Source organism: Chelonia mydas, chromosome 26, assembly GCF_015237465.2.
Source record: "Chelonia mydas isolate rCheMyd1 chromosome 26, rCheMyd1.pri.v2, whole genome shotgun sequence".
In the NCBI taxonomy this organism is placed as follows: domain Eukaryota; kingdom Metazoa; phylum Chordata; order Testudines; family Cheloniidae; genus Chelonia; species Chelonia mydas.
Genome location: NC_057859.1, coordinates 1,170,691 through 1,197,922, shown reverse-complemented (window position 1 = coordinate 1,197,922; position 27,232 = coordinate 1,170,691). Strand labels below are relative to the sequence as shown.

The 27,232-nt window shown below is 47.4% G+C and overlaps 2 protein-coding genes across 5 annotated transcripts in view; both read left to right on the top strand.

Annotated features, from left to right (window-relative positions):
• Positions 1–5,977, top strand: part of LOC102946062 (indoleamine 2,3-dioxygenase 1) — a 68,926-nt gene extending 62,949 nt beyond the window's left edge. For all 3 annotated transcript variants that reach the window (XM_043536398.1, XM_037886334.2, XM_043536399.1), the window contains 3 exons: positions 734–785; positions 1,754–1,902; positions 2,542–5,977. In XM_043536398.1, the coding sequence (XP_043392333.1) occupies positions 734–785; positions 1,754–1,902; positions 2,542–2,933 (593 nt within the window). In that variant the 3' untranslated portion in view covers positions 2,934–5,977. The remainder of the gene's footprint in view (positions 1–733; positions 786–1,753; positions 1,903–2,541) is intronic.
• On the top strand, positions 2,949–25,296 carry LOC102945834 (indoleamine 2,3-dioxygenase 2). 2 transcript variants are annotated; one of them, XM_043536400.1, is made up of 10 exons: positions 2,949–3,194; positions 13,044–13,139; positions 14,354–14,473; positions 15,045–15,163; positions 15,637–15,651; positions 16,405–16,504; positions 17,393–17,510; positions 19,024–19,075; positions 22,568–22,716; positions 24,776–25,296. In XM_043536400.1, exons 1-10 carry the CDS (start codon positions 3,168–3,170, stop codon positions 25,144–25,146), a joined length of 1,167 nt encoding a protein of 388 aa, XP_043392335.1. In that variant the 5' UTR covers positions 2,949–3,167; the 3' UTR covers positions 25,147–25,296. The 2 variants fall into 2 exon arrangements, with proteins under 2 accessions (XP_043392335.1, XP_007053525.1); XM_007053463.3 differs by lacking the exon at positions 2,949–3,194 and adding an exon at positions 6,108–9,405.
• The last annotated feature ends 1,936 nt before the right edge of the window (positions 25,297–27,232 follow it).

The following is a 27,232-nucleotide window of genomic DNA, read 5'->3' as shown; positions in this document are numbered from 1 at the left end:
CTAAGCTTGGCTCACCAAATACATGTTTTAGCATGTATGCCAGTCAGCATGCCCGTGAGAGGGATCACAGGGACAAGTAATTGACAGCAGCATTGTTACACATGGAAATGAGCAGGAGATGGAAGTTCAGAACTGGATCCACATCACTAAATTCTGTACACGAGTTACCATCCCTGGTGCTAAAGCCATAGCATGATGCCGTCTGGGAATTCTTATGCAAACCACTTTGGCTCACTAAATGAAGCGAACTGCAAGTACCACTAACTGACAGTAGCATTACTTCACTCAAGTTGCCCAAGTGTTTGTGGGCAAGGGACGTCTGCAAACCACTCCCTGTGCATGGCTGGGGCAGAGGCCTGCCTGGCAGGAGGAGAGGGTTGCTGCATCGCACCGCAGAGCGATGCGCCAATCCTCTGTGCCAGGAGCAGAGCCAGTTCCCAGTGGGCCGCCATGTATTGTACTTTATTCTGTGGAGAGGCCAAGCAAGCAAGGGGCTCTCCTGAATGTAATCACTCAAGGTTTGTGCAGTGCTGGGTTCAAGAGTAATGTATTTCTAAAATGTCTCATCAGCCGAAACAGATTAAATACTTTAAACCAATCAGGAAGGGACACATGGAATCTCTCCAAACCAAATAATAGCTGAAAAGCCAGGGTTCTAAGGGTTCATTTCACACGTTGCTTATGGCTCCTCTGTACACACGTTAACCTGAACAAACGTTCCGTCTCTCCACAGAGTGTGTACATCCAGGAGCTTTTTTCAGATCCCTTCGCATCTACCTCTCAGGGTATGTACTTTCTCTGGGTCACTCTCTCTTTTTAGGAACAGAGGCGTCACTAGACTGCATCAGACCAATACCCTGCCTCCCACAGCAGCCAGCACCAGATGGTGTAAGAAACAGCAACTACAGCATAACCTGCCTACTACGGAAAAAATTCTTCCCAGACCGCTCGGTTAGGGGTTGATCCTGCCCCAAAGCAGGGGGTTTGTAATTTCCAATTAGGGATAAGGAGGGAGAATGTATCCACTTGATATAGATAAAATGGAAAAAACAGCTATCATCATTAAGCAATAACATTTGCTCCATCATTTTATAAATGCACACTGAGTTCTCACCTCCCAGCAGGAGCGGGTATTTATCCTTCTGCTTCCCCCTTCTGGAGGCTGCTGACACCAGCTCCGTTCCCTTCCTCCTTTGCTTGTCTACGTCTTGCCCTCTCTGGCAGGCGGTGGCCACTTTACAAAAAACTGGACTAGTGAGCCAAAATGTAGGGGGACCAGATGTGCCGATATTAGGGGCTTTATATAGGACCCTATTCCCCCCCCCCGATTTTTCACACTTGCTATCTGGTCACCCTACCGTGATACTACATGAGAAACTTGGCCCATCACATGTTGCATAAAGAACTAAGATGTTCCCAGCCCAGTCCAACAGGCACTGCCTGGAAGCCTACATTGCAGCGCCAAGTTCCCCTTCCTGCAGGTAGCACAGCGCTTCCATGATGGGATAACTAGGGGGTGGGGTAGGCCTGGGTGGTGCTAAGGTCACTCTGAGTTAACAGAGCATAGATCTTGCATTGGGCGGCTTTACTGCCGAACCACTATTTCCAGGAACAGCTGTCTGATCCGAAGTTACCTGTGCTGCAAGGCACTAGTGTCTATCACTGTGGCGAGTCAAGCCACACAGAAACCCCAGCAGGCAGTTAGCACATTCAGGTCATGCTGCTGCTTCTCGCTTCATGTTTTTGGAACTAGCTGGAAGGACAGTTTCCTGATGCCGGAGGGGCTGGTGTACGAGGGGGTGTGGGACAGCCCCAAGCAGTTCTTTGGCGGCAGTGCGGCACAGAGCTCTACGTTACAGTGCTTTGACGTACTGCTAGGAATCCAGCACCGCGCAGCCCAGGGTAAGTGGAAATAGCAGAGGCTGGAAGCTGCGGTTATTCTGGGACTAGTACACAAGCCTTTCACCAAGAGATTCCGTTTCTGGGGCACCAGCCACTGGAAGATTATTCAGCAGGTTAGTCCACAAGACTCATGCCAGACACGCATGGGCAGGAGACCGGGGTCTCCCCAGAAAGGCATTTCCCCCACAGAACAAAAACAAACCTCACACGGGCCAGAGCCAGAAAACACAGTGGGGCCACCAGCCTCGGCTTAGCAACACGTTATTAGAAGGCCCGCGTGCGCACACGCCGCTTGCCAGCTGCCTGGCCCACATAACCCCGAAGGGTAGAACTCTGTCCGAGCCCACTGCTGCTCTCAGGGGGAATCAGTACTTCAGCAATAGTGCAGTCACTTCCCGGGGTAAGAGTTTAGAGCAGGGCACTGGAGTGGGGAGAGAGAGTCAGTCACCCATTTACATTAGTTTTTGTAAATGACTCAGAGGAGCGATGTGGGTCATACCACGTGGAGGCAGAGCAGGGCTGAGCTGGGGAACCACCACCACCACCGGTTTGGCCCAGCACCTTTTCTTTAGTGGGGGACAGTGCCGAGCTCTCTCTTACTGCATCGCCCAAACTAATGCTCTTACCTTGCTGTTGCAGGGTTCTCGGCAGAGTACCTTGGTTGCATGAGGGATTACATGCCAGCAGCTCACAGGGCCTTCATCCAGACCCTAGCTTCTGGCCCGTCCCTCCGGCAGTTTGTCCTGGCAACAGGAGACGCAGGCCTGCATGCAGCTTTCAACAAGTGCGTGTCGGCGCTGGTGGACCTACGGAGCTATCACATACAGATCGCCACCAAGTACATCACCATCCCGGCCGGGAGGTGCCGAGCAGAGCAGCAGCAGCTCGGGGGCTGCGTCCACGAGGGCATGTCAGTGCTCTCAGAAAGGGGAACCGGTGGGACAGGGTTCATGCGCTTTCTCAAAGCCATCAGAGACACCACCCGAAAGGCACAGCTCACGGAGCAGGAGGCAACGGTGTTAACACACTGACTAGATCATGGTGACGGCACAATCGGACGGGCCCCTTTCCTGTTGCTGTCAGCCTCGTGTTAGCCATGACCCTGAGATGGGATGGGACTGCCGGGGCATGGGGAAGGATTGGGCCTTCTCCTCTAGTGTCAAGGGGAGCAGGAAGGCAGCAGCCAGCCTGGTCTGTGGACCACTGCAGATGGGTGCATGGAGGGAGCATCCACTGAAGCCACAAGGACCGGCTGGTGCCCCTGAATGGCAACTGCACCCTTTGCAACATGGGTAAGGACAATCCAGACATTACAGCCAATATCGAAAGCCATGGATTTGCTGTATTTATATCGATGGTCTAAAGAGCCATGCACACTCATCGCACCGGGGAGTGGCAGGAAAGCGCAGTGCTCTGTACCTCTGTCTTACATATGGCATCTTGGTCATGGCACATTTCACTCCCCTTCCCACCTGGCAGTTATTAGAGCTCTGCCCCAAGCTGGGGTTGCTGAGAACAAACACGTTGCTTCCAGCTCTAACTTCCCCCGCACTCAGGTGATATTTGTGAATCCCCCAAAAGGAGGAAGCGCAAACAGGCTGAAAAGCTGCAAGGGGAAGAAAGTTATAACGCAAGTTGCTAAATACTTGGGTCTGTATCTGGCCTCTGGTTACTCTGGCTTGTAGGGGAGCAGGTTAGTTGCAGGGGTGCAAGATGCCCACAACCCCAGGGGCCTGCTGCTGGCCCACCAACCTGGTGGGGTGGGGGAGATAGGGCACTCAGATAGGACCCTAGTCCAGCATTGATCCCAGGGAGCTGCCTAGGGGCTGAGCCCTGCCAGGAAGTTAAAACGGTCCTTAGTCTTCTGGGTGCAGACCCCTCCTCTGCCTGCTTGCCCTCCCCAGGGTACGTATGCCCTCTCAGGATCAGCGTAACGTGAACCCAGACCATTTGTGAACCACAGAGAAGCAGGGAGGGGATAGGAAAATCCATTTCCTAGCTGTGAAGCTACAGGATGTTTAGAAACTACCGAAGAGGCGGCCAGAAGTGGCCTGGGGCAAGGAGAACTGCCTCTCAGATCCCCCATCATTCAGCCAGAGCTGAGAAACCAACCCTGTCTGGAACATGAGCCGAGCGTGAGCGTGAGGAGGAGACGGAGGCAAAGCCATACGCCAGGGTATTGCATGACAGGAGTGCCTATGCACAGGCCTGGGAAATGGACCGACATTCCCCCGGCAATACCCGACCAGCTTCTGCAAACCGTGTCTCAAACTCGTCGGCCAGGAACCCCAAGCGGCAGCAGCAGGTGCGGTGCACCCTGCTGAGAGCCCGTCAGTTGGGGATGCAGCTGCACCTTAGAGAAATGCCTCCAGGGCAACCAAAAGCCATTGCAACTGCAGCAAGCCGAACATCCATCGTGGTTATGAAAAGCCACCAACAGCAGCTCTGGCCACTGCTCGGCAGAGCCTGGAGAACTTCCGGTCTGGGGCAGACCGGAAGACATCAGCTGACCTAACCCCCACATTGCCTGTCGGGGCCGTGGAGGCCATTCTCTAACAGGGATAAAGCACAGTGGATGCTCAGTCCCTCCCCATTGAGCCACAGTTCAGATTTCAGATCAATGCACTTGTACACCCTGTGGCTGTGGGGGCTGGGGTACGACAAGAGGAAGTCTGATTCATAAGGGCAGGAATCACTTCAGGAAATCCCCACCAGAGCCCCAAGCAGTTGCCGACTCATGGCCAGAGTCATGATGGTCTCGTGGTTCAGAGCTAGGTGTGGAGCGACAACCCCTGGGTTCTAATTCCACTTTTACCACCAACCTCCTGCAGGACCCTGGACAAGCCACGTAGGGCCAGATTTTCCAAAGCGCTCAGCATTTGGTGTGTACCCTAAGCCCCCCTTTCCAAGGGCAAACTGACTCAGTAAGCTGTGCTGAGATAAGAACCCCAACCAGACCATGGGCTCGTCATGAAACCACATTCTAAGCCAGAGATGGAAGTTAGGCTTTCCCTGTGTTTGTTGCATTATCTTTTCACATGAGGAACTTACTTAGCCACCTGAAGTAGACGTGAGGTCTGATGTACTGAGGACTGTGTTGGAATCACAAGCTGTCACTTTAAGAGCTGGGGGAAGCAGAGTTTCTTGGTCTTACTTGCAGGCTGGGGCTCTGTGGGAAAGTGCCCTCAGTCAGTTCACAGGAGGCATATGTAATATTCTCATTTTGCAGAGGCAGATAGTTTAAAAAATTTGGCCAGAGGCATAAGGACCTGAATATTCAAACTTGGATAGCCAGCTTTAGATGCCAAATTGACTCGCCCAAGGTCTGTCATGCACAGTGCCACTCCATGGCAGAACCAGCAGAGAACCCCAGGAGTCCTGGCTCCGCGTCCTTTGGTGGCTTTCCATGGAAAGTTTATAGAAATGAGCCCAGTAATGCTGACAAACTCTAGGCGATTCTAAGTGTTCCCAGCAGAGAAGCTATGGAGAGAGAGCTGGGCTGACCTGAGAAGGAAAAGCAGGGACTGAACACAAGGAAGGAAGGATTTTAAATGTTTTTGCTCTGAGCTTTCACATTCAGTTAGGACAAGTCCCCAGCCCTACAGGAAAAAGGGTGACTATCTGTGGGCGACATGTTGAGCAGGACTGCACTTAGGCAGAGAGTTTGCTTGGGCTCTTTATGGTTTACTGGGTCTGGTCTTATTTGCCTAATCAGACAGCAGGCTTAGCCTTGTCTGCATTAACCACCTAGTGGGCAGGGAGTTTTGTTCCCATGTATCACTGAAACAATTAGCCTGGAAATCAACAGAGCCTTATTCTAATGACTCTCCCATAAATACCTGTTTGTTATACTCCATTGGCTGGGTGCATGCAGTAGGTACAGATGCATATTACCCTCAGTGACAAGCATATTAGCAGCATGTAATTTACTAATGCAAATTAAAACAGTCATTAGGATCTTATGCTCTATTTGGCATTGGCAAAATCATAACATTAGCATACATTTAATCATTAGGAAGTTAGCTGGAACCTCAAAGAAATCCTTAATTTCATAATACACGTTTCATGTCACTTATTTTATTCCCTGCTGTGATGTGCTTATTTTTGTGACAGCAGCTTCAGTTTTCGTTTCCATTAACTTATGTGCTAATAATATCCTTGGCACAGCCAAGGTAAATCAGCAGCACCTTGTCAAAGCACAGAGACTAAGATACAGCCTGTGCTTAGTACAGCATACATTGTTCCCTTTGGGGAAGAGAACAAAATACTTTAGCACTCTTCCTGCCTGGCTGGTGTCAAGGGCTGCTTGAAGGGAACTGTGGGCCTTGCTGGAACAATAGCCAACAGGAATCAGCACCGACAGGATCTGTACCTAGCATCATGGTCACTTCTGGTTTTTCATTCCAGTGCAGTGTCTGAGCTGGATTAAAAGCTCCTGCAACCAGAGGAAAGGCAGCTTGGGTCACTAGATGGGGGCACCAGGCTAGGAGTCAGGAAACCTAGGTTCATTGACTTCAAGTCCAGTAGGAACTCTTATGATCATCTAGTCTGACCTCCTGTATAAAACCCAGACCAGAGAACCTCACCTGCTAATTTCTGCTTCAAGCCCATAACTTCTGTTTAAGTTATTGCAGTGGCTCTGTGCCCGACCTGCTCTGTGACCTCAGACAAGTCACTTCCTCTCTGTGCCTCTGTTTCCTCTCCCACCTTTTGTCTGCTTTCTGTATTTACAGTGTAAGAGCTCTTCGTGGCTGGGACTGTCTCACTATGCGTGTGTGCAGCGCACAGCCCAGTGGGCCCCCGATCTCAGTCAGGGCTTCTAGATGCTACCGCAATACATAATAATAATAATAAAACAAACACCCCCACTCTCCCCCAGTGGGGTGTAGATCTCCTTAATGCAACAGTTACCACTGGGACCCGTCACATTCTAGACAGCAAGAGGAAGCTTGAAAGTAAATCGTCCTTCGTTCTACCTTTTTTTTAAATTATTATTATTTAAATAAGACAGAACCTGCTCTCCCTTTTCCTATGGGAGATGAACATGGTGTGATGCTAGTTTAGTGTCCTCATGAGTCCATGTAACTCCAATAGCCCAGAACATGCTCAGAGTCCCTGGGGGGTAATTATTTGGGAGTTAAAATGTAGATACCAAGGGCTAGACCCTTGGCTTGTGTAAATCCAGCTAAGCCCATGCAGCAGTGCCAATTTACACTCACCAAGGATCTAGTCCCAAACTTCTTCATGACCCCTACAGGTGCTGTCTGCACAGCCGGAGGAAGAGTCTTGCTCTGTGGAGTTAGAGCCAAGACCAGTAATAGACAGACTTGAATATCTAAGGTGCCCAGTTGCAGAGCCACAAGCAACCTATGTGCAATGGAGAAGTGTCCACAGTTTCTCTCGCTGGGACCTCACCTTCCGCATGATGGGCTGAGATAAGCTGGTTCACTGGGGTTGTGGCTCCACGCAGGGGAAGTCCTGCTCCGGCCACAGCAAGCACAAGCGTAGGTTTGCTGTGCAGCAGAGGGAAGGCAGGGTTCCCAGATCCTGTATGGGGATGCTGGAGCTCATCTGCGCTGGAGCGTTGGGGAGGAAACTGAAGGCAGGCTGCTGGCCATTCCACTGGCATGTGTACGTATAGGTAGTGACCACGGCCCTCAGCCAGCAGTAGCAGCTGTGTTGACTACTGTGTGGGAGGAGGAGAGGAAGTATTTGAAACCCCCCTAGGCCATCATCAGAAAGAGCACCCAGGAGACACAGGAAAGGCAGCGCTACAGAACCCGGTTTTGCAGAGACTGCGGGAGCCACATGGGTCAGATTTTCAGGACAACAGCAGCACAGTGGGGACTGTAACTGACACAAGTTAACATGAACAGAGGCTGCAGGGCATGTGGCACTGGCAACAGGGGCGGTTTCCTACAAGGCGGGGGTAGGGTCTAAGTTAAGAGAGGAGCGAGAGGCTTTGCACTCCTTTTCCAGGCAGTTCCCTGAGAACACTCCTACACCCTGAAACTCAGCAGCTGCTGCCCAGCCCAGACCTGCACGACAGCCACTCAAAGGACGGGAGGGGACTCTTGTATCCAAGGCTGGAGCACAGGGGCATGGCTAGGGAGAAGCAGAACATAGTTGCTTACAATGGAACATGCCTCGGGATCTTACACCAGAGCACAAACAGCTCAGCTGAGGTGACTAACGGGGCAGGTAGGCAGAGCTGACTCAGAGCAGGGAATTGCCTGCCTATTTGATCACCAATATCATTTCCAAAGGAAGTCCAGGGTCCCTCAGGAGGTCTCCCCTGCAACCACTGACCCAGCCTGACCTGCTTATCTTGCCAGCCCTGTGCAGATCACAATGCAACAGCCCTGTGCAGATCACAACTGCACCACCACTCAGAAGTTCAAGCCAAGGATGTGATCCTTTTTATTCAAGGCCAGATCCTTAAACCGCTTCCTGACGGCCTAGGATGCAGTAAGCAAAGGCCCTGCTTAAAACCGTCTAGTGATTCAAACTTTATGCATTCCCATTCTAGGTCTCCCTCTCTCCTGACTTCACACCAGCTACCCGTATCACAGTGCTAACGCTCAGCCAGCAGAGATCGTCCCCAGGCATTCTTGGGACACACACGCTCCTGGCCTTCCACTCATCCACACAGCACAGAGTGTATGCATCTCCCTATACTGACATAGCTAGGATGGTAACATGCATATAAGGTGCACCTCTTTATTTATTGGAAACTGCAGTGCCTGGAGACTGCACTGGCTGCAGATCAGAGGATGTGACTTGCAAGTCATTGCCGCCATCAACTACAGGCCATCTTTTACTACAGCATAGGAAATGACAAGCACCTTAGCGCAATGGAGACACGCGCCTTCTCTGACGGGTCCATTTTTTGTTACAAATGGACATAGACCTTCTGGAAAAGTCCAATTGGATTTAATTGGAATTAATCCAATAGGGCTTGGTAGATATCCTCCTCTCCCCCCATTAAAATCTGTGGGGATTTAGAGTGATATTTTTAATAAGTTTCCCAAGTCAGTCTAGAGCTTTTTATTGAATTCCACAGGAGTATCCAGAAAACACACATCTTAACAGAGAAGGAGAACCTCTCTTTCGGAACTTTTCTGTAAGGGGATCTTGCTTAGATTAGAGTTTGCTCGGCACACTGCCTTATCAGTAACCTTTAATCATGTTTACTCAGACCCACTGGCCATTGAGGATTCTACGCCCAGCACAAAGGTTTGGTTCCTCTGGATTCCAGGGAAAATGCTTCACTTACTCAGCACATTACAAGTGTGCTTATTTGATGCTTCCTACGGCAGGGCCAGCGCCCAGATAGAGTCTGAACCTTCTCTTATGCAGTAGGTTCTACTTTCCCAGACTGAGGCCGAGTTCAGCTCTCTAACGATGGAGATTAATAGCGAAAATGAGGAGAAACCACTGCTTTTTACTTTAAGAAGATTTCAGCTTTCTGAAGATTATGGCTTCCTTCTTCCAAATCCTCTGGTAGGGACTCTCTCTATACGAGACATTCATGTCAAGGGAAATGCAACACCTTCAAAGAGAGGGGTTGGTGGGCAGTTGTCTTATTCTGTAGCAATTATTTGTAATTCACTCATTTACTAATATTTATTTATACACAAATACAATTTGTTTTTTGCTTAAATATTTAAACAAAATTAAATAGAGGATAACATTCTAATTCTTAAAAAGCAATAAAAGTGCCAGGCGCAAGCTGCGAGGAGAGGGGAAATGAAAGACACCAAAGAATTGATCTTGTATTTACGGATTGTTCGTGAGTCTGAGTACAGGGGAGAGTGAGCTTTAGAATACAGACTTTCAGCTTTAATCCTTTTTAAAAAGTGACAGCAAAATTATAAATGGCACTCCTTGAGCTGAAGCTTGCAAGGATGCCAAGAAATCAATTCAAGATTATGCAGTAAAATGCTGAGAAACAGGATACAGACTGCGAAGTTAAACACAAGCTATTTGATATTAAGCTACACTTGTTTAAATCACAGTGCCAGCACTTGAAAGGCCCAATCCTACAAAATTCTAATGCTAATTACTGACAATCCCACTGGCTTCACCTGCTCAGAATCTGGCAGGATCAGGCCTTTGAAGTCATTGTATTTACAGTCATTAGGATGGTAACTGACATTCCAGTTCCTTCGAAGCTGGAAAAAGACCATGTTCCACAGATAGTGAAATGCCAGAACAGCAGGATTGATTGCCTTCTGCACACACTGAGACTGCACATTAGGAAAGACATGGACAAATTGGAGAGAAAAGCAACAGAAATGATAAAAGGTTTAGAAAACCTGAACTATGAGGAAAGGTTAAAAAATTGGCCATGTTTAGTCTTGAGAAAAGGCAGCTGAGGGGAGACAAGAGAGTCTTAACATATTTGAAGGGCTGTCAAAGGGGATAAGGATCATCTGTTCTCCATGTCCAAAGAAAAAATAAAGAACTAATAGGCTTAAACTGCAGCAAGGGAGATGTATTAGAAGGTTATTCCTAATATCTAACCTACGAGGGAAGTTAGGCTCCAATGATGGGGACTGTACAACCTCCCTATTCTACAGCTTTTTAAGAACAGGTCGGACAAATACCTGTCAGAGATGGTCTAGCTTTACTTGGCCCTGCCTCAGCGCAGGGGGCTGGACTTGATGACTTGCCTCAGAGGTCCCTTCCAGCCCTATGTTTCTATGAACACCCACTCTCCTTTGGAGACAGCCTTCTGAAAATCACAAGATTGTTTATTTTGCAGCCAGAACAAAGCGCTTAGAGAAGGGATTTTAAAGAAAGAGAGAGTCTCTACCTGTTTATCTTACCAAAAGGCTTAACTATCCCCGAAGCAGACCTCACTTCTTCAGGCACATCAACTGGTCCTATGTATCAGTCTGGTTCCACCCAGACAAACAACCACTCCCCCTCTCAGGTTCCCTTTTTCAACTGCCACAGCCCTTTTGATCATCTGGTTTCCAGGCTTTGGCCCTGCTCATCAAAACCCGTTTTGTAAGATGCCTGGAGCCAGGATGTCACTCTTCAAAGTTAATAGTTCAACCATCATCTCTCAAGAACCCACAAGTGTTTACCAAGGGGTGGCTTATCTTGAGCCATTCTGTTTCCTTACAGTCCTCCTCATTAATCTAAGCTGATGTAGTCATTAGTAATACCTCAATAACTAGGTCAACATACATGGTTCAACCATTATTACAGAGCGGCTCCATTTCCCCTCACATGCTGCTCTCAGAGACATGTTACTACACAAGAATCTGTCATTAAAAAACAACAGCAACAAAAGCTTTCCAGAGTAAGTCTAAACAAGTGACCCATATAAAAGCCAAGAAAACCATGAGATTTCTTAAAATATTGGGTTCTTTTTAAACCACCCGGGGCCTGACTCAGCTTTTGAATGCTTGGCGTTTGTCAGTACTGTGTTAGCTGCGGTGTTGAACGTGTCACAGCCAAACAGCTCCCAATGCAAGGATTGCTGCCTGCTCGGGCCGGTTCTTTGTCTGCATCTCATGGCGAATGACTGTTTTAGAGCCAAGCTACAATATGCTGCTATGGTAATGTAATCATCATAATTATATACGTAATCACTAACAAAGTGGCCCCCTTGGTGTGTGCATCTCTGCTGGGGAAGGAGTTATATTTTCCCCGTGCAGGGACTCTGCTTGTTTCTGTTTGGAAAGTGCTCAGCAATACCAGAAAAACAAACCATTCAATTCAAGCCAGCTCCTCTGCCCCATCTGCTCATTGCAGGCCGCTAATCACCACAAAAGTACTTTCAGAAGTAGCTCATTTTCTCCCCCTTTTGGCACATAAAAGATAATGTAAAAGTTCCCCACCCATCCCCAGAGAGATCACATCCTGAATGTCTTGTGCACCATAATGGCTGGCCAGGCGCATCAGAGGGGTTGGATTATGCAGCGAGCTCAGCTGAGCTGAGCGGTAGTTTTCAGAAGCTGGCTAACCTCAGCTCGGTAGTGCAGCCAAATTGTTACTCAGTTTTTCATGTGAGTCTCTTTGCTATTCCCAAATAAAGCCCTCACTCACAGGAGAGCAGTGAGAAACTCCATTTGTGCTTTAAAAGAAAAAAAAAAAGTCTCGATTTTAATTTAATGGCCATGGAAGGGACTGCCATTGGGGGAATCCTAAAATAGCCCCATACTCCCCCACTGGCTCCATGGGGAACACCCCTCCCTACCTGCTGGGCACCTCCACAACACACTCCCTACTTTGTGTCTGTGTGTTTTAAATTCCATCAACCGTCCTTGAACGAAGGAGGAAAAGAAGCCAATCTAAACTGATTGCAAGTCAGCTAGTACCACGCTGTCTGGGTCCCCCCTGCAAGGAAGAGGGAAATGCCTTAGAATCGGGGAAGGCAGAAGTAACAGGAGCGACATTGGGCAACATCAGGAAATGAGCCTGTCCTCTCCTTTACCTTGCCTGCGATCACCGGAGGCAAAGGGGTGAGAGAACAAGGGATTTGTTTCACACCAGTTATCAGTGGGTCATTAAAGTGAAGTTTTTAAAAGCAGAAAAAAAACCTCCATTAAACCTTCATCCTGTTCAGATCCCACACAATTAAATAGTTTACATTGATCCCAGATAAAATATAAAAGCCATGTGGCCCCAAAGGGAATTATTCTTCATGAAAATCAATGGATACAAAATACCATGATAGGATCAGGATTCTCCAGTTGAAGAAAGGCAGCTTTGTTTCCCCTCAGAAATATCACACACACACACACCCTTCTACCTCACTGCTCTTTTTAAGCACCACAGTATTTAACAAGAAGAAAGAGGACGCAGGCCAGATATTGCCCGGTGAGGCACTTTGCAAGCATCCAGCACAATTCCTCAGATACGCTTCAGTTGCCCGTTACTCCAGTCTTGGACTCCCTCCTGAACACGCAGCTCTACCAGTCCTGCCTATCAATCCCACTCTGCAGTCCCGCCTCCCTGAACTCTGCAAATGCCCCTCATTCCTGCCGCATAGCATCCATCACTACACCAATCATGAACTTGCCCATCAGATTAGGGCTCGGTGGGGAGATCCAGCCAATGACTTTTTAATTGTGCCAGCTCCTAACAGACTTGTTTGATGATTTAAGGCCTTTTGTCTGTTCTAGAGCGAACTCCCTGCTCCCTACGGGCCTTGGATGGAGATTGCCAACAACCTGCCTCACCTGATCCAGAGCCATCAGCTCCGTTCACAAGTTTACAAGGTACCTATAGAATTCAAGCAGAGGATTAAAGATTCTTAGGGATTAACCTCAAATTAATGTTGGTGCCAGTCACCTCCGCAGAACTGGAGCTTCATCTTCAAACAAAGCTACACACAAACATTTAGGAAAACACAGATCCTGACATATAGGGATTAAAAAAAACCAAAAGGGGAGAAAAGTTAAATTAAAAAAACAGCTTCTCCTATACAGTGTGTAATACAGAGATTTTCTTCAGGTGTCACTAGAGGTGAAGCACAAAGATGGGCCGGAACTCATCATTTCAGCTAGAAAGTACATAGGTTGGGAGTTAATCATAACATGAAACTATTCCAGATTCCTGCATCTAGAGCTTTGCTAAAGTACCTTTAATCTCAAATTAGCTCTCAGTGATTTTTTTTTTTTTTAAAAAAGACTAGATGTGAGAGGGAAGAACACCCTTCTGCAAAGCTTCTCTAAAACAGTGTTTCTCAACCGGGGTATGCAGAGGTCTTCCAGTGGGTACATCAGCTTATCTAGATATTTGCCTAGTTTAACAACAGGGCTACATAAAAAGCACTAGCTAAGTCAGTACAAACTAAAATTTCAGACAATGACTTGTATATACTGCTCTATATATTATACACTGAAATGTAAGTACAATATTCATATTCCAGCTGGTTTATTTTGCAACTATAGGGTAAAAATGAGACAATAAGCAATTTTACAGTAAGTGTGCTGTGACACATTTGTCTTTTTATGTCTGATTTTGTAAGCAAGTAGATTTTAAGTGAGGTGAAACTTGGGGTACACAAGAGAAATCAGACTCCTGAAAGGGGTACAGTAGTCTGGAAAGGTTGAGAGCCGCTGCTCTAAATAGACCAGGGGAGTTACCATATAGTAGTGCTACAAATGAGAAGTTCCATCAGTGTAATAAGCCCTGTTGTAAGGCAGAAAGAAGAAAAGGCAGAGCAGAGCAGCCGTGTGTGTTGATGGCGGCAAGGATAGTTCACAGATGTGACAGAGCACAGGGATGGGCATCAGGATGCCTGGGTCCTGTTCTGAGTTCAGACTGACTTGTTTTGTGATGCAAGGCAAATTACTTTGCTTCGGTGCCTCGGTTTTTGGGAGGAGAATATCTCCACAAGGCATTGGGAGTTGGCCAGGTGCATTGAGATCTCTGGTGGTGGTAATTTTTACCACTAAAAATGCCTTATTCACAAGTTTCTTGTTGGCAGATGCCCCAGCTGAGCAGTCAGCATCTCAAAGGGCACCGAGAGCTGCGCTTGGCCCACCTGGCACTGAGCTTCATCACGATGGGGTTCGTCTGGCAAGAAGGCGAGGAGGAGACCGTCAAGGTAAAAGCTGCACCAAAACGGATTTGCTCTTTGAAGCCAAGAAGGATTTGCTCTTTTCAGATAAATGCTACCAGAATAGGCAGCAGAATGGCCCCCTTCAGGTAAAATGTTTGTCCCTGCAGAGGGCTGGAAAGTCCATGCTGAGCTGGGAACTGCTTGCGTTATTGACAGGTACAAAGCTCTGAGCTTACCTGACATCAGTCAGCATCAATAGCAAAGTGCAGCTCGAGGGTTCGTCTACACTGCAGAAAAAGGAACCTTCTTACCTTGGGTTCCAATAGCAGCAAAGACCTGGCAACTCGGCTTTTCACTCAGGTTGGCAGCTTGAGTTCAAACCCCAGCTTCCCTGCAGGCTTTAACTTTAACCCAAGTTGCTGTGTCTTCCTTGCTACTTAAACCCAAGTTAAGAACACTCCTTTTTTGCAGCATAGATGTACTCTTGGGGTCTGAGACCAGAGCATGCTGGCCAGTGTGCCCCTGGCTCCCTGCTGACTAGGAGCCTGCTACATCGAACATTCCAACTGGATCATTTTCAGGAGAAAATGAGTAAGCACAAGTTTGTGTCTTCCAGCTTCTGCCACGAAACCTTGCTGTTCCCTATTGGGAGATCTCACAGATGCTTGGGCTGCCTCCTATCCTGGTCCACGCGGATTTTGTGCTAGTGAACTGGAAGAAAAAGAATCTTAATGGGTAAATGTAAGAACAATGAAATCTACAGCTGGACAGACCGAAATCGAGTTGTTAAAGTGGTTGTGTTAGGTATCAAATCGGCACAAATGCAACCATTGGTCAATCTAGTAGGAAGGTTTGAGACCATTTTTGTCCATTTAGATTTTAGCTCTGACATTTTGATAGTCCTTTAAAATATTCCCTGTCTTACTCCATTCTGAGCCTGGCTGGCATGAAAGATAAATATTCCCTACAAAGATCTTTTCAGGTTTGGTGTGAGAGTCCAGTTCTTTATCAATTGAGGGGGGAGGTGGTGTGCGCACATGGAAAAACAGGAGCCAGAGCCACATTACTGTTAACATCAGTGTTAGGACAAAAATCTCATTCTGAAGTACACACATATCTTTGGTAATAGATTCCATTTCTATATAGTGATTTGTTATTCCTGTTTCCTTTTCTCGCACTTTTGCTGTCAATACCCGAAACTCCTGTAGCCCTTTGGAAATAGAGTAAGTATCTAATATGCTTATTTATTTTTAAACTGTATTAGCTTTGTTTCAATTCAATTATTTGCTCCATCACCTCAGGGCTCTTTTTAGTTTACATCTGTCTCCTGCTACACGAGCACAACGTAACAGCTCACTCTTGGGCAGAGGAATTCCAATGCCCCATAGCAGCAGCTGGGTGGCCTCTATGTGACCCCCAGACTTCTGTAAACCAGACTACAGCTGTGATCTTTCACACATAGGTATGGATTGTGGAGACGGACTCAGCTCATTGGGCGCATGTGGGGTACGGAGCTCCTTTGAAAAAAATCAGACCCTACATGCCCCATTTTGATCTGAGGGGCTGGGAGTAGGACGTACAAGCCACTTGCAATTTGCATAGGAGGCAGGTGCTGCCTTCTGCAATGCAGATGTCTTCCACTCTGAATGCCCAAAGACTTGAAAAATTCAGGTGGGTTCTCAGTGTGTGGCATCCTCTCCCCAGTCCTGATGTGGTGGCTGGGGAAAGGGATTAAGAGGAGGAAGGCGTTTTATATCCCCACACGGCTACCTACCCAGCAGCAAGGTTTGTAGTGTACTGGAGCCTGACCAAAGCTAGTGCAAACACTTGTGTTGCAGGGTCTGGCTAGAACCTGGCTGACTGCACGTCAGAGCAGTGAGGTGGAGGGAGCGTGAAGGGCCAGTTAGTCTCATTCCTAGAATTTGCGTGTTTTAATCTCCACACGTTATGTGATTTCAAAATCATCATCCTTAAAGGAATCTGGACACCATCTTTTCCCTGCCCGGAGGGGAGAGTTTGAGAGGATTCATTCTAGTTACTCTCCTTGTTGAGAAGGCAGCAGCGCCTGGGGTTAAGGTACAGTACAACTCATGTGGTGCCATCCTGGGCAGACAAACATTTCTCTTAATGCTTTACAACTCCCGATGCAATTCACTCAGATCTGCAGGCATAGGCAAAGCAGATAGGAGGTCACTTCAGAGGTATCAGTGGAATGGACTATTGTCAAAAAAGAGTCTGTTGAACAAAGGTGGTCTGGCCTGCAGTCAACACAATCCAATCCGAGTCAGATTTATTAGGAATTAAAACAGAAGATAAAGACGAAGGGCCCAGATCACGTGGCCCAGATCTGTAGTACCCCAGGCTGACAAATGGCTGCTCACCTGGAAGAGGAGGGGTGGCTGTTCTCAGAAGACATAGGCCACTTTGTTAGCAGTCTTGGCAAACAACTGAATGGGATATGTAGAATGCACTTGCCTAGCAGGTATTCCCCCAGGGGAAGGTTCTCTCTGTGTTAGCATAGAACGTACGTATACAGATGCTTGCACTGCTACTGCCCACGTTCCCCTGTGCTGTTATAAACAGAGAATGTCGCAAACACAGCCATGGAGACCAATGCCTGCCACTGGTTGGGAAGTCACATCTGGAGTTATTGTGCAATCCTGTGTTGGGGGCACGGATGGGCACAGAACCACCATCTCTCCTGTGCTTTGGGAGATCCTGTCCCAGCATCTGCCAGTGTTTCAGGGGTCGGAATTTAGAACAATCTGCACCTTCTAGCATGGTGGCAGTTTGCTTAGGTTTCTCTTACCATGGCAAGGTGAGAAAGCCCTGCCAGGTGAGCTCAGGATGAGCCAGTAAGATAAGGAGAGCCTGTCCCAATGAAAGAGAGGGGGCAGCGTGCCCAGAGGCACACAAACCCAAGTTGCTCCAATACATCACAGCTCTTCCACTGTTCTCTTACAGGCAGTTGTTCAGGCAGGTCATGCCATCCTGCAGCCTGACAAAGAGTCCCTGCATAAGGCCCTGCAAGAGCTGGCAAAGGCCATTAAAGAGATGACCGATGCTTTGAAACGGATGCACGGTAATACTGCTGCTTCACACGTAGATGTCTTTAGATCACGGCACAAACATTAACTCATTGGGATACAGGAGTGGAAATACATTTGCACACAGAGTAGAAAGACTCTAGGCAGGGACAGGGCTGCAGGTGTCATGGCTTAGAGAAAATCGAATGCAAGACAGATATTCCCAGGACAGTGCAGGGATGTGTGTGTGTCTGTATTGCTCAGCAAGAGTCCCGAATGAAAATCAAGGGAGTTTCGTGAGACAATCAATCAGAGCAGCGACACTGAAAAGCCTCTCACTGCTCTTCAACTCCCCTCTGATTCCAGAACAGCTGTGACCAGCCTTGCTTAGCCAGAGTGAACGGTTAGTCTGGCGTCTGTCCCCTGGTACGGAAATAGGGAATTCCAGAAGAGTGAATGCTTAATGATAACATGGCACTTTCTACCCAGGGATCTCAAATCACGTCCCTACACATTTTTTTGTGAAGCAGAAGACTATTTTATAGAAAGGAACACACACAGCTACTGTTAGTTGTCTGAGATACAGCAGCCAGTTAGGGCCCAAACCAGGATTAGAACCCAGCTCTCACACCCCCATGATGGACAACGTGGCGCTCTTCATGGGAGTTCCAGTGGTCTCCGTGTGGGAGGAGTTCAGACTGCACCTCTGTTATTCCACATCCTTATAAACGACCAGTTCTTTTTAATACAACAGCTCCTGGCTTTACCAGACGTTCATGCCCCCTCCTCTCCATTACTGAGATACAAGTACGGGGGCGGGGGGGGGGGGGGTAATGTTAGCTGCACTGACCTCTGAACCCACTGTGATTCTCCACTGTCACTGGCAGGCTGCAATCAGACTTTGCCAGCAGCAGCAGCGTGATCCTGCACCAACAAGGAACACAGACAGGCATAGATGCTGCGATGCATTTGTTTCAAGTGAAGTTACCATGGCGTGCTTAAGTGGGGAGAGCACGTTTTCTGCGCGAAGCACATTTGTGATGTGCTTAGGCAGCCACGGCGACAGACAGAACTAAATGGGTCCATATGGGGAAACCTGCCCTTGAGAGCATTTCCAGCTCTCAGCCAGTGGGGGCCAAGGCAGAGGGATGGTACTGAGGTTTCGGCAGGATGGCAGAGCCAACATCAGAGCACTCAGGGAAGAATCCATAGAACAATATGAGCAACAGCCTAAGCTGCTGAGGTCTTGGCCAGAGACAGCTTAATTCTGCTGCACCACGTGACTGGCTGATGTAACAGCTCCCAGTACCTGGAGTTCCATTATTTCAAGTGAACATTAAGTGCCACGAATGAAGCTCACGGGAGCATTAAAGGGGCCAGGTCACATTTGGGAGGGGGATGATGGCAGGGCACAGCATTCCAGCCTCCTCCGCAAGTTATTTTTCTAAAGATTCAGGGCATTTCTCGCTCAGACTGAGAAGGAAGAGATGGGAGATGGGGGAAGGCTGATGCAGAAGTAAGTAACTGCCATTGGCTTGGAGTAACATCACACTTTGATTTCTTTCCTAGACCATGTGGATCCAGCAATATTTTATGCCGTGATTCGGATCTTTCTGTCTGGGTAAGTACGTGGTGCACATTTCCCTCTGGAATGATCATGTCAGCAATTCCCAAGGGTAGAGAGGAGGCTGTTGGAGGAAGGCAGCCCTAATGTAGGTACAGCAGGTGCCATAGTCTCTCTTGTGCAGCAGGGATAGCGCAGGTTATAGTGAGCGACGCCCTTGTGCCTAGACACGAGGCAGTAAAATTATTTGTACTGCCTCAGAGCCCTCTTTTGGAAAGGGAATGTTTTGTTTACTTTATCCACGCTGGGCCAGCCGAACGCATGGGATGAAGAGGTCCCCGGGGCTCAGGTGTGTTCCACCCTGCCCCAATCCTAAACTTCTCATATATGGAGACAATGGTCACAGGAGCCTGTTTCAGCAAGAGAGCACAGCACAGCACAGCACAGCACAGCGCCTGGTCGGAATTCCTCCTCTGCCTTTCAAAAGACTAGCCCACCCCCAGGTGTTTTCTGCACCATGAACATTGTTAGTATCAATCATACGGAAATGGATCATGAAAAGTTCTTGACCCAGCTAGCAACCCTGGGAGATGGGTGGTTTTTTGTTGGACACATTGTTAATTATTTGCACCGTGTCAGAGCCCTAGTCACAGAACAGGGCCCCATTGTCCTTCTGAACAAAACAACAGTCCCTGCCCCAAAGAGATTACAATCCACACACTTTCAGTTCTCTCTTCCTGATCTTGTGCTATATAGTCTCTCTCTCCATATATAATGTCTCTATAGACATTGCTGGAAGGTCAGTAGGTCTCTTCTGCTGTTCTCCATGGAATCACAACAACAAATTACCTTGCCACTGTTTTAACAGGATGCCGCTCATTAATGAACACACACACCACACACCCCTGAGTGGTGGTGTGTAAAGCAACAACAAAAATCTCAGGAATAACTGAAGTCTCATTCAAAACGCCTTTGTCATGCCAGATCCTCACTTGGAGAGCTCAGAACCCCCAAAGTTACTCTAATATCAGTGTTATTTGGGGGTTTCTAATTTTAAAAGAGGTGTCAGTGTTCCTGAGTGTAAAAGCCTGCTGCATCTTAAATTTTCTTCAGTTTTCCATCTAAACTGACCTTGTCTTGAAGGTTGTCAGCCTGCTTTAAACTCTGTTCTGTTATAAACTTCACAGGACTGGAGGTTACTATAAATGTATTTCTGGGAGAGCTACAATAACTGAAAGTTTGATGATAAAACTATTTTCCCTCTTAGATTTGTATAACAGCTGCTCCTGGAAGTTAATGCAAGGGGGAGGGTCAGCCCCAGACACCTAACTGAAACCCCAAAATTGCAACATTTCAGTAGTATGAACAGCTAAATATATCCACTCTTCAGAAGCCAGGAGACATTTTCAGGGCAGGGCACAGTTATTTCCAGAATCCTGATTCCTGCCCCCACCCCTTTCCATTCATTCAGGGCTTTTAGCATTTGTAAACATGCGATGCATAAAGCAAACACTGCAGGGTTTGGAGGAGTGGTGGAAAAAAGCACGTCAGATCAAGAAAAAAAAAAAAAAAAAAAAAACACACACGACTGGCCAGTTTATTGGTTTGCTGAAGACTAGTGTTTTTTGTGAGGGTAGGGGAATTACATTACATAAAGGTAAAACCCTGCACTCCATTCCAGGAAACAAAAAGTTGTCCCTACTCTGTATCCAGGGGAATCATTATGCTAAAGGAAAGGTGACAAAAAGAAAGAAAGAAAAGGAAAAAAACGTTTAGGACTTCGTTATATCTGCCTCAAATGCTCTCCTAACCCAGCAGATCTGAGAATAATACAGCAATGTTATTTTGCTATTATTTTCCTTTTAGCAAAACCACCAAACACAAGTTTCCCAGCAATGGTGATGGGGCTTGGGATGGTACCACTGCAATTTTGTTTTCAGGCAACAGAGCCTGTATGCTTTCCACTACCATGGTTCACACTATCGCATAGTCAGTGTTTATAGGAAACACTGGTGCTTTATAGAAAAGCAAGACAAGTCCCTGCTACAAGGAACGTAGGAGGAGATTACAAAGACACAAAGTGCAGCTAGGTTTCCAGCTCCCCGTTGAAAGTCAGGGGCAGGGGGGTTAGTCAGGAGCCTAACTGCCCTTTGTATCTTTTAATAATTCACCCTTGCCCCCTAGTCTAGCAGGCATGACGACATTTCAAGATCCAATGCTGAAGTAGAGTCATTTAGAAAATTTTAGCTCATAGCAAAGCTGTAAGCTCTGCACTGTAAATTAAAAGGAGAAATTGAGAGAGATTACCAGGGAGAGAGGTTGGTTTCAAAACCATGGAATGGATCGATCTCGATTTTGCAGCAGTCCAGTGGGCTACTACAATGAACAAGGACGCTCTTGGTATCTGAGACAATTAAGGTTACATTTTAAGACCACTACACAGTCATTTCAGAGTAATCGCCCTGGAGGTTAATGAGAATTGAGTGCCCAATCCCTGCCTATTACCTTGAGAGCTTGCTCCTTGCAATTATATGTTCTGTTGCTGAGGAACACACACACACACACCCTTTAAAAAGCCATACCCCTTTTAATTCCTAAAGAACTATACAGAATGGAATTAAAATCTCAGGAGCCAAGAGTTTATCTTGCTAAAATGCTTGCCACCATACTGATCACTGCCAAAATATTATTTTATAGAAATCCTGTTTCATTAGAGATCCTCCCCCCCCCCCCCCCCCCCCCCCCCCCACTGTAGCCTTGCGCAAGTTTGATGCTTCTCCTGAGTATTCCAGGCAGCCGAGAAAATCTGAGCGGTCGTCATTCTGCTTCACGCGATTGTTAGCAAACGGCTTAAAATAGGCATTGCTGATCTCATGAGCATCTGGCTACCGAAGGTTCTAAAGGATGGTTTACAAACAAGCGCACAGCAGGAGCGTCAGCAGACGCGCACACGGTGCTCTTCTACCCAGAGCGCGTTTTCTGCGGCATTTAACCCAGCAGACGACGACAGGTCTGGATGGTGTACAAGGATTATGCAGTGGTCTTGGATGGCTTATCCTCAGTACCATCACCTATTTCTCCCGCTGAATTTTCTTGAGAGGGGATGGATGGGTTATATTTGTAATCAGTATTGCTGCTGTTGGTTTGTTGTATTCATTTCTCATGCAGCACAGTCGTGCGTATCACTTTACAGGGAAATGGCAGGTCCCTGATCTGAGACGCTGCAGTCTGCATTACACTTGCCATGGCACGGGATGACCACACACACAGGATGGGGAAGGGAAGTATCGAAGGATGAGGCATGAGAAGAACTTGTTGTTACAGACACATCTTATGTTCAGTTTCTTCCTGTGTAATATATTAACATTTGAGGACTTGACTTGAAAAGAGGGTTAGCCCCAAGATGATGATGTAGGAGGCAGACCCAGGAGGATTTACTCCATCTGGCCTGTGTAGGGTCAGCATTTTGAAGTCTTGCCCTGTTTATCGAACGCCGCGTTCTTAGCTCACTGAAGCACCATTTCTTACTGCCTTGCACTCTCATTAAAGGTGGAAAGATAACCCAGCAATGCCAGGAGGGCTGATATATGAAGGAGTTTCTGATGAGCCCATGTCATATTCTGGAGGGAGCGCAGCACAGAGCACAGTACTTCATGCCTTCGATGAGTTATTAGCAATTCGTCATAGCAAGGAAAGCAGTAAGTCAAACAAAACTTTGCTTATTTGTTTAAGCAGATGGGTGTGGCTCTGTATCAGGTATATTTACAAACGGATAAAGCCATATGTCAATCAGACTGTCTCAAAATCCACCTGCTTCTGTGTCAGCTGGGAAGAAGTTCCCTTCAATACATTGTGGGAGGATGTCTATTAAACCCAGGTTCTGGCAGCCCCCTTACCAAATCCCAAAGGCATGCCCTACTTAATAGACTAATTCAAACCAAACAGGTCTGTCTAGGTTATATATGGACACAGCACCGGCAGGAAGCGCAAGAGTGCAGATGCTGCCAGTAACATCAACTCACCCCCCATGTACACGTTATAATTAGCCTAACTAGGAACTGAAACGAGGACATGTGGGCTAGGAGTGCCCAATGGCTTTGGGGTTAAATATGTAACCCTAGTGGTGCGCTGCAGTATTGGGGTTAGCGGGGTGGTTCTTTTCACATTCCAGTTAGTCCTATTCTTTTGAAAGGAGATAAAGAGGAAGGGAAAGTAAAGCTTCCTGTACATGTTGTGAAAAAAGGGCTTGATGCACGACTTGATGGCCCTGCCTCCTGGAGATAAACAGGATGCATGAGGAATGAGAAGTAGCAAAGATGGAAAAGTATTTTACACATGCTGGAGGTTTGTGCTGCACCGGTTTCAGTGAGACATGAACACCGTCCCAGCACCAGCAACTCTTCAGCCTCTGAAGGCAGGCTGGGAAATGTACACTGGGTAGAATTCACCCCCTTCCAGCGTTCCACCACCAATCCAACGCCCCCCTTCAGTTGGCTTTAAGCCCTCCTTTGAGGAGGGCAGTGGCACATTGGCCTTGGGCTGAATTTCACTCTCAGGACCTGAAACTCTTGGATTCGTTTTCTAGCTCTGTAACCAAATGACAGTGTGCCCCGGCCTCAGTTTCCCCATGTGTAGAATAGAGATGCTGAGGCTTTCCAACCGTGCAAAGCGCTATGAAGCATGCTACCAGAGTGAAGTATTAATTATTAAAGAGCAGAGTTTTACTAGAGACTTTTCTAAAATCTGAGCAGATTTGAGCTGAACATACTCAAAGTGATTTTTCATTTGCTTATCTGAACTATAAATAGGGCCTCTTACAAATATGCTCATGCTGAAAACCGCAATTTATATTTATCAGTTTTTTTAAAGGCACTTAAATGTTTTTAATTCGCTTTATTATTTTCCCCCATTTACACAGATATACCTTGAAAGAACACAAAGAATGGAAAGCGAAAGTGCTTTAGTCTTAAGCAAGGCTAAATGAACTACAGGATCTCTCCAGATTTATTGCATGCACTTGGTTTATTAGGGATATATTTCTTGATATAAGAGCCAATATTACTCACTGGGGATATTTAGCCACATGCATTTGTGAAGAGAGACCATACTACATTACGGGTCTCTAGTGTGCTCTGTAACTTGAGTAGAGTTGCAACAGGATCAATAGGATGGATACTGTAAGGTGCCACTGATTAAGAGCCTCCAGGCCCAGAAAAAAAAAAAAAAAAAAAAAAAAGAGTGGTCACCAATTGCCCTCTTAGGCTATAGAGCAAGTCACAATCACTACTGCTGTCAAGGGGCAGTGAGAGACTCCGGCACGACCTTCCCTACCAAGATCTGTGGCTACTGGGAAGCCATGGATGGGAGTTCTGGGTGCAGCTGGGAATATGGGCTTGTTTTCTATGCTTGGGATCTGCAGGCAAATCTGACTTAGGTCACAAATGTAAAAGTGCTGGGTGGGTTTCAAGCTAGTCCCTTATTGATCCATGTCAATTCTACACAGCTGGCATTCTCTGCTCGGACATGTCAGCAAGTGCTTGGCAGGTCAGGGTTGAGACCCGCTGGCAGGGTATTTTGGGGAAGATCAGGAGAGCACCTGTCGGAAGCACTCTAGAACGAATCATAGCAGGTTAGATGTTATGCAGGTCCCGATAAAGTATTCCCTGGGAATTGTCAAGATTAGCTTTAATAATTAATAGCTCCCCCCTCCTATCTTTGGCTAAGTGATTCACCTCTTCCTTTCTTGGTCTTTTCCAGCTGCATTTCTACACAGGATGAGGGACTACATGCCACCCCACCACAGGGCCTTCATAGAAGAAATCCATTCTGCCCCTTCACTGAAGCAACATATACTGTCCGCTGGAAATGAAAAGCTACGCATAGCTTACAACCAGTGTGTGTCCGCCCTGGTGGACTTGAGAACCTATCACATTGCTATTGTCACCAAGTACATCACCACAGCAGCTGCTAATGCCAAAGCCAAGAAAGGGAAACCAAGCCACTGGGCGGGCAGCCTTCAGATTAACCCGCCTTCGTCGTTACAAGAGAGGGGCACTGGTGGCTCAGGCATCCTGAGCTTCTTGAAGAGTGTCAGGGACACAACGAGAGCAGGGATAATCCAGGGTTAAACGCTGTCATGCCACATGCGTTTCACTAGGGACGAGAGGCACGCGCAAGCTTAAGACCAAAAGAGCTTTTTGTTTAATATTGGCACGTAGCGCATGTGCCAGGATCTGGCCGGGATCACCCTAGTTGAAAGGTCCATCCTAGGTAGAGCATCCTATGAACAAAAAAGGCATTCAATGTTGGGAATAAGTGAACCCTGGGGTGATTCACTGGAAGAAAACCATGGCCCATCTGACACATAGGGTATGCCTACAGCGGGATAAGAGACCTGCAGCACGGCACAGCTGGTGCTTGTGAGGCTAAACGTTGCTGTGTAAACATTCAGGCTTGGGACCGAGCCCAAATGTCTGCACAGCAATTGTTAGCCCCGCGAGCCTGAGTCAGCTGACCTGGGCCAGCCACGGGTTTTTTATCCCTGTGTGGACTTACCCTTCGCTTCACCTTCATTCAGACAGGAAACTGCAAAACTTTCCTGCCTCTCAGCAGCCTGGAAGTTCCCGAGATAAGAAGTCCCTTCCCCGATGACCACATTGTGACATGAGTCACAGGTGGCTGGAGGCAGCTGCTGGTGGGGGCTAAGAGAGGGAGACTCAAATTCCGGCCAGTTATTTAGGAGCTTGAATACAGATTAAGGGATCTAAGTATTAGGCACCCAGTTTTGAGAAGTGTAGTCAGTGTTCCAAACTAACATTGATCCTGAATGTTTTCTTAATACTAGCAAATACTTGAGCAGGTTGGAATCTTCTCTACCCACTCTCAGGCTGCCAGCAACATTACTCTCCACCCCATGGCTCAGCAGGAGATTCAACAACACTGATTGTAATAATAATAACAACAGATACATGTCCTCGTTTGCTGGGGGAAGTCATTCCAGATTGCGAGGCTCAGAAGAATAAGGGGAGCATCTCTGGCCTTAAACTCTATGCATCTCTAAATTCAAGGATTTTTTTTTTGGGGTGGGGCGGGGGGGAAATGATAAATGTTACATGACTGACTGTTATAGCCTAAGATATGGAGCAAATGTGGCACCCATTAAAAGGCTCAGAAAGAAGAATTTCTTGGTAGTTCACTACTCTCTGGGTACGATCAGCCCACAGGAGCCTCTTCCGGCGCCGTGGGGGGTCAGCACACATCCTGCTGGTGCTTTGGGTGCAATCTCCGTGGAAGCTGCTGGCACGGGCACCCTGCCTCTTCCCTCCTCCTGCAGCTGTAGTTAAAGCTCAGTTGCATTAAATTATTTTTTTTAAATCCTGATTTTTATTAAGCATTTTTCCTTCAGGCTCCTCATTTATTTACTGTTACTGCAAAGAAGGGCAGTAAATATAAGGGAAGCAGTAAGTCCAAAAGGTACCCCTGTCGCTTGTGAAGTCACTGAGAAACCCAAGTCTGCCACAAGAGGCGAGGGTACTCAGTTCTCCTTGACAAAGGAGCTTGGCAATTCTCTCTGGGGGCCTTGCGAAGTCTGACTTCAGTGGAAGCTGGACACAGAATCTGAAAGTCCTGACGCCATGGACCTATAGTCTCATTTGCTAATTTCAGCCCTGGTCCAGCAAATGGATTCTTGCATCCATGAAACAGCCCACTGGCTTTGTTGGGCTCTCCATAGGACAACAGAGTCAATTCGCACGGGTCTGTCTGCACTGTCTACTGCCCCAGGGACGTCATCATCGGTCACCCTCCATCATTCAAATAGAGTTTAGTGTTTAACGTATCCCTTCTCTGCCCACCACGCCAGGCTCAGCCCCTTTGCTGTCCTTCTCCGGCTGCCACGTTTGTGCCATCTTCCATACACAGAGCAATTACCCTGTCCCCTCGTCCAAATCCCTCCTAAACACTCACTTCTTGCACCAGGTAGCAAGCACTAACCCATGTCAGTCGAACGCTGCCTTCTCCACCCAACAGAGCACAGATAAAGGGGGAGCAGAGAAATGTCAAATTCAACCCATCCTCTTACTCTCCCATGCATCTTATCTGTGTTTGAGCCATAAATCCCCTGGGGTCAAGACCCACAATGTAGAGGCTGAGCAGATTGTCAGCACTTAAGTATCATCACTACCAATGTGTTCCTAGAGCTTCTGGATGTCAGGG

Bases quoted from the DNA above. Each gene is read 5' to 3' on its own strand.
- LOC102945834 (XM_007053463.3), top strand. From the start codon at position 9,307: ATGGAGATTAATAGCGAAAATGAGGAGAAACCACTGCTTTTTACTTTA. The intron at 14,474-15,044 runs GTAAAAGCTGCA...TGTGTCTTCCAG, and splicing joins GCGAGGAGGAGACCGTCAAG to CTTCTGCCACGAAACCTTGC. The intron at 19,076-22,567 runs GTAAGTACGTGG...CTCTCATTAAAG, and splicing joins ATTCGGATCTTTCTGTCTGG to GTGGAAAGATAACCCAGCAA.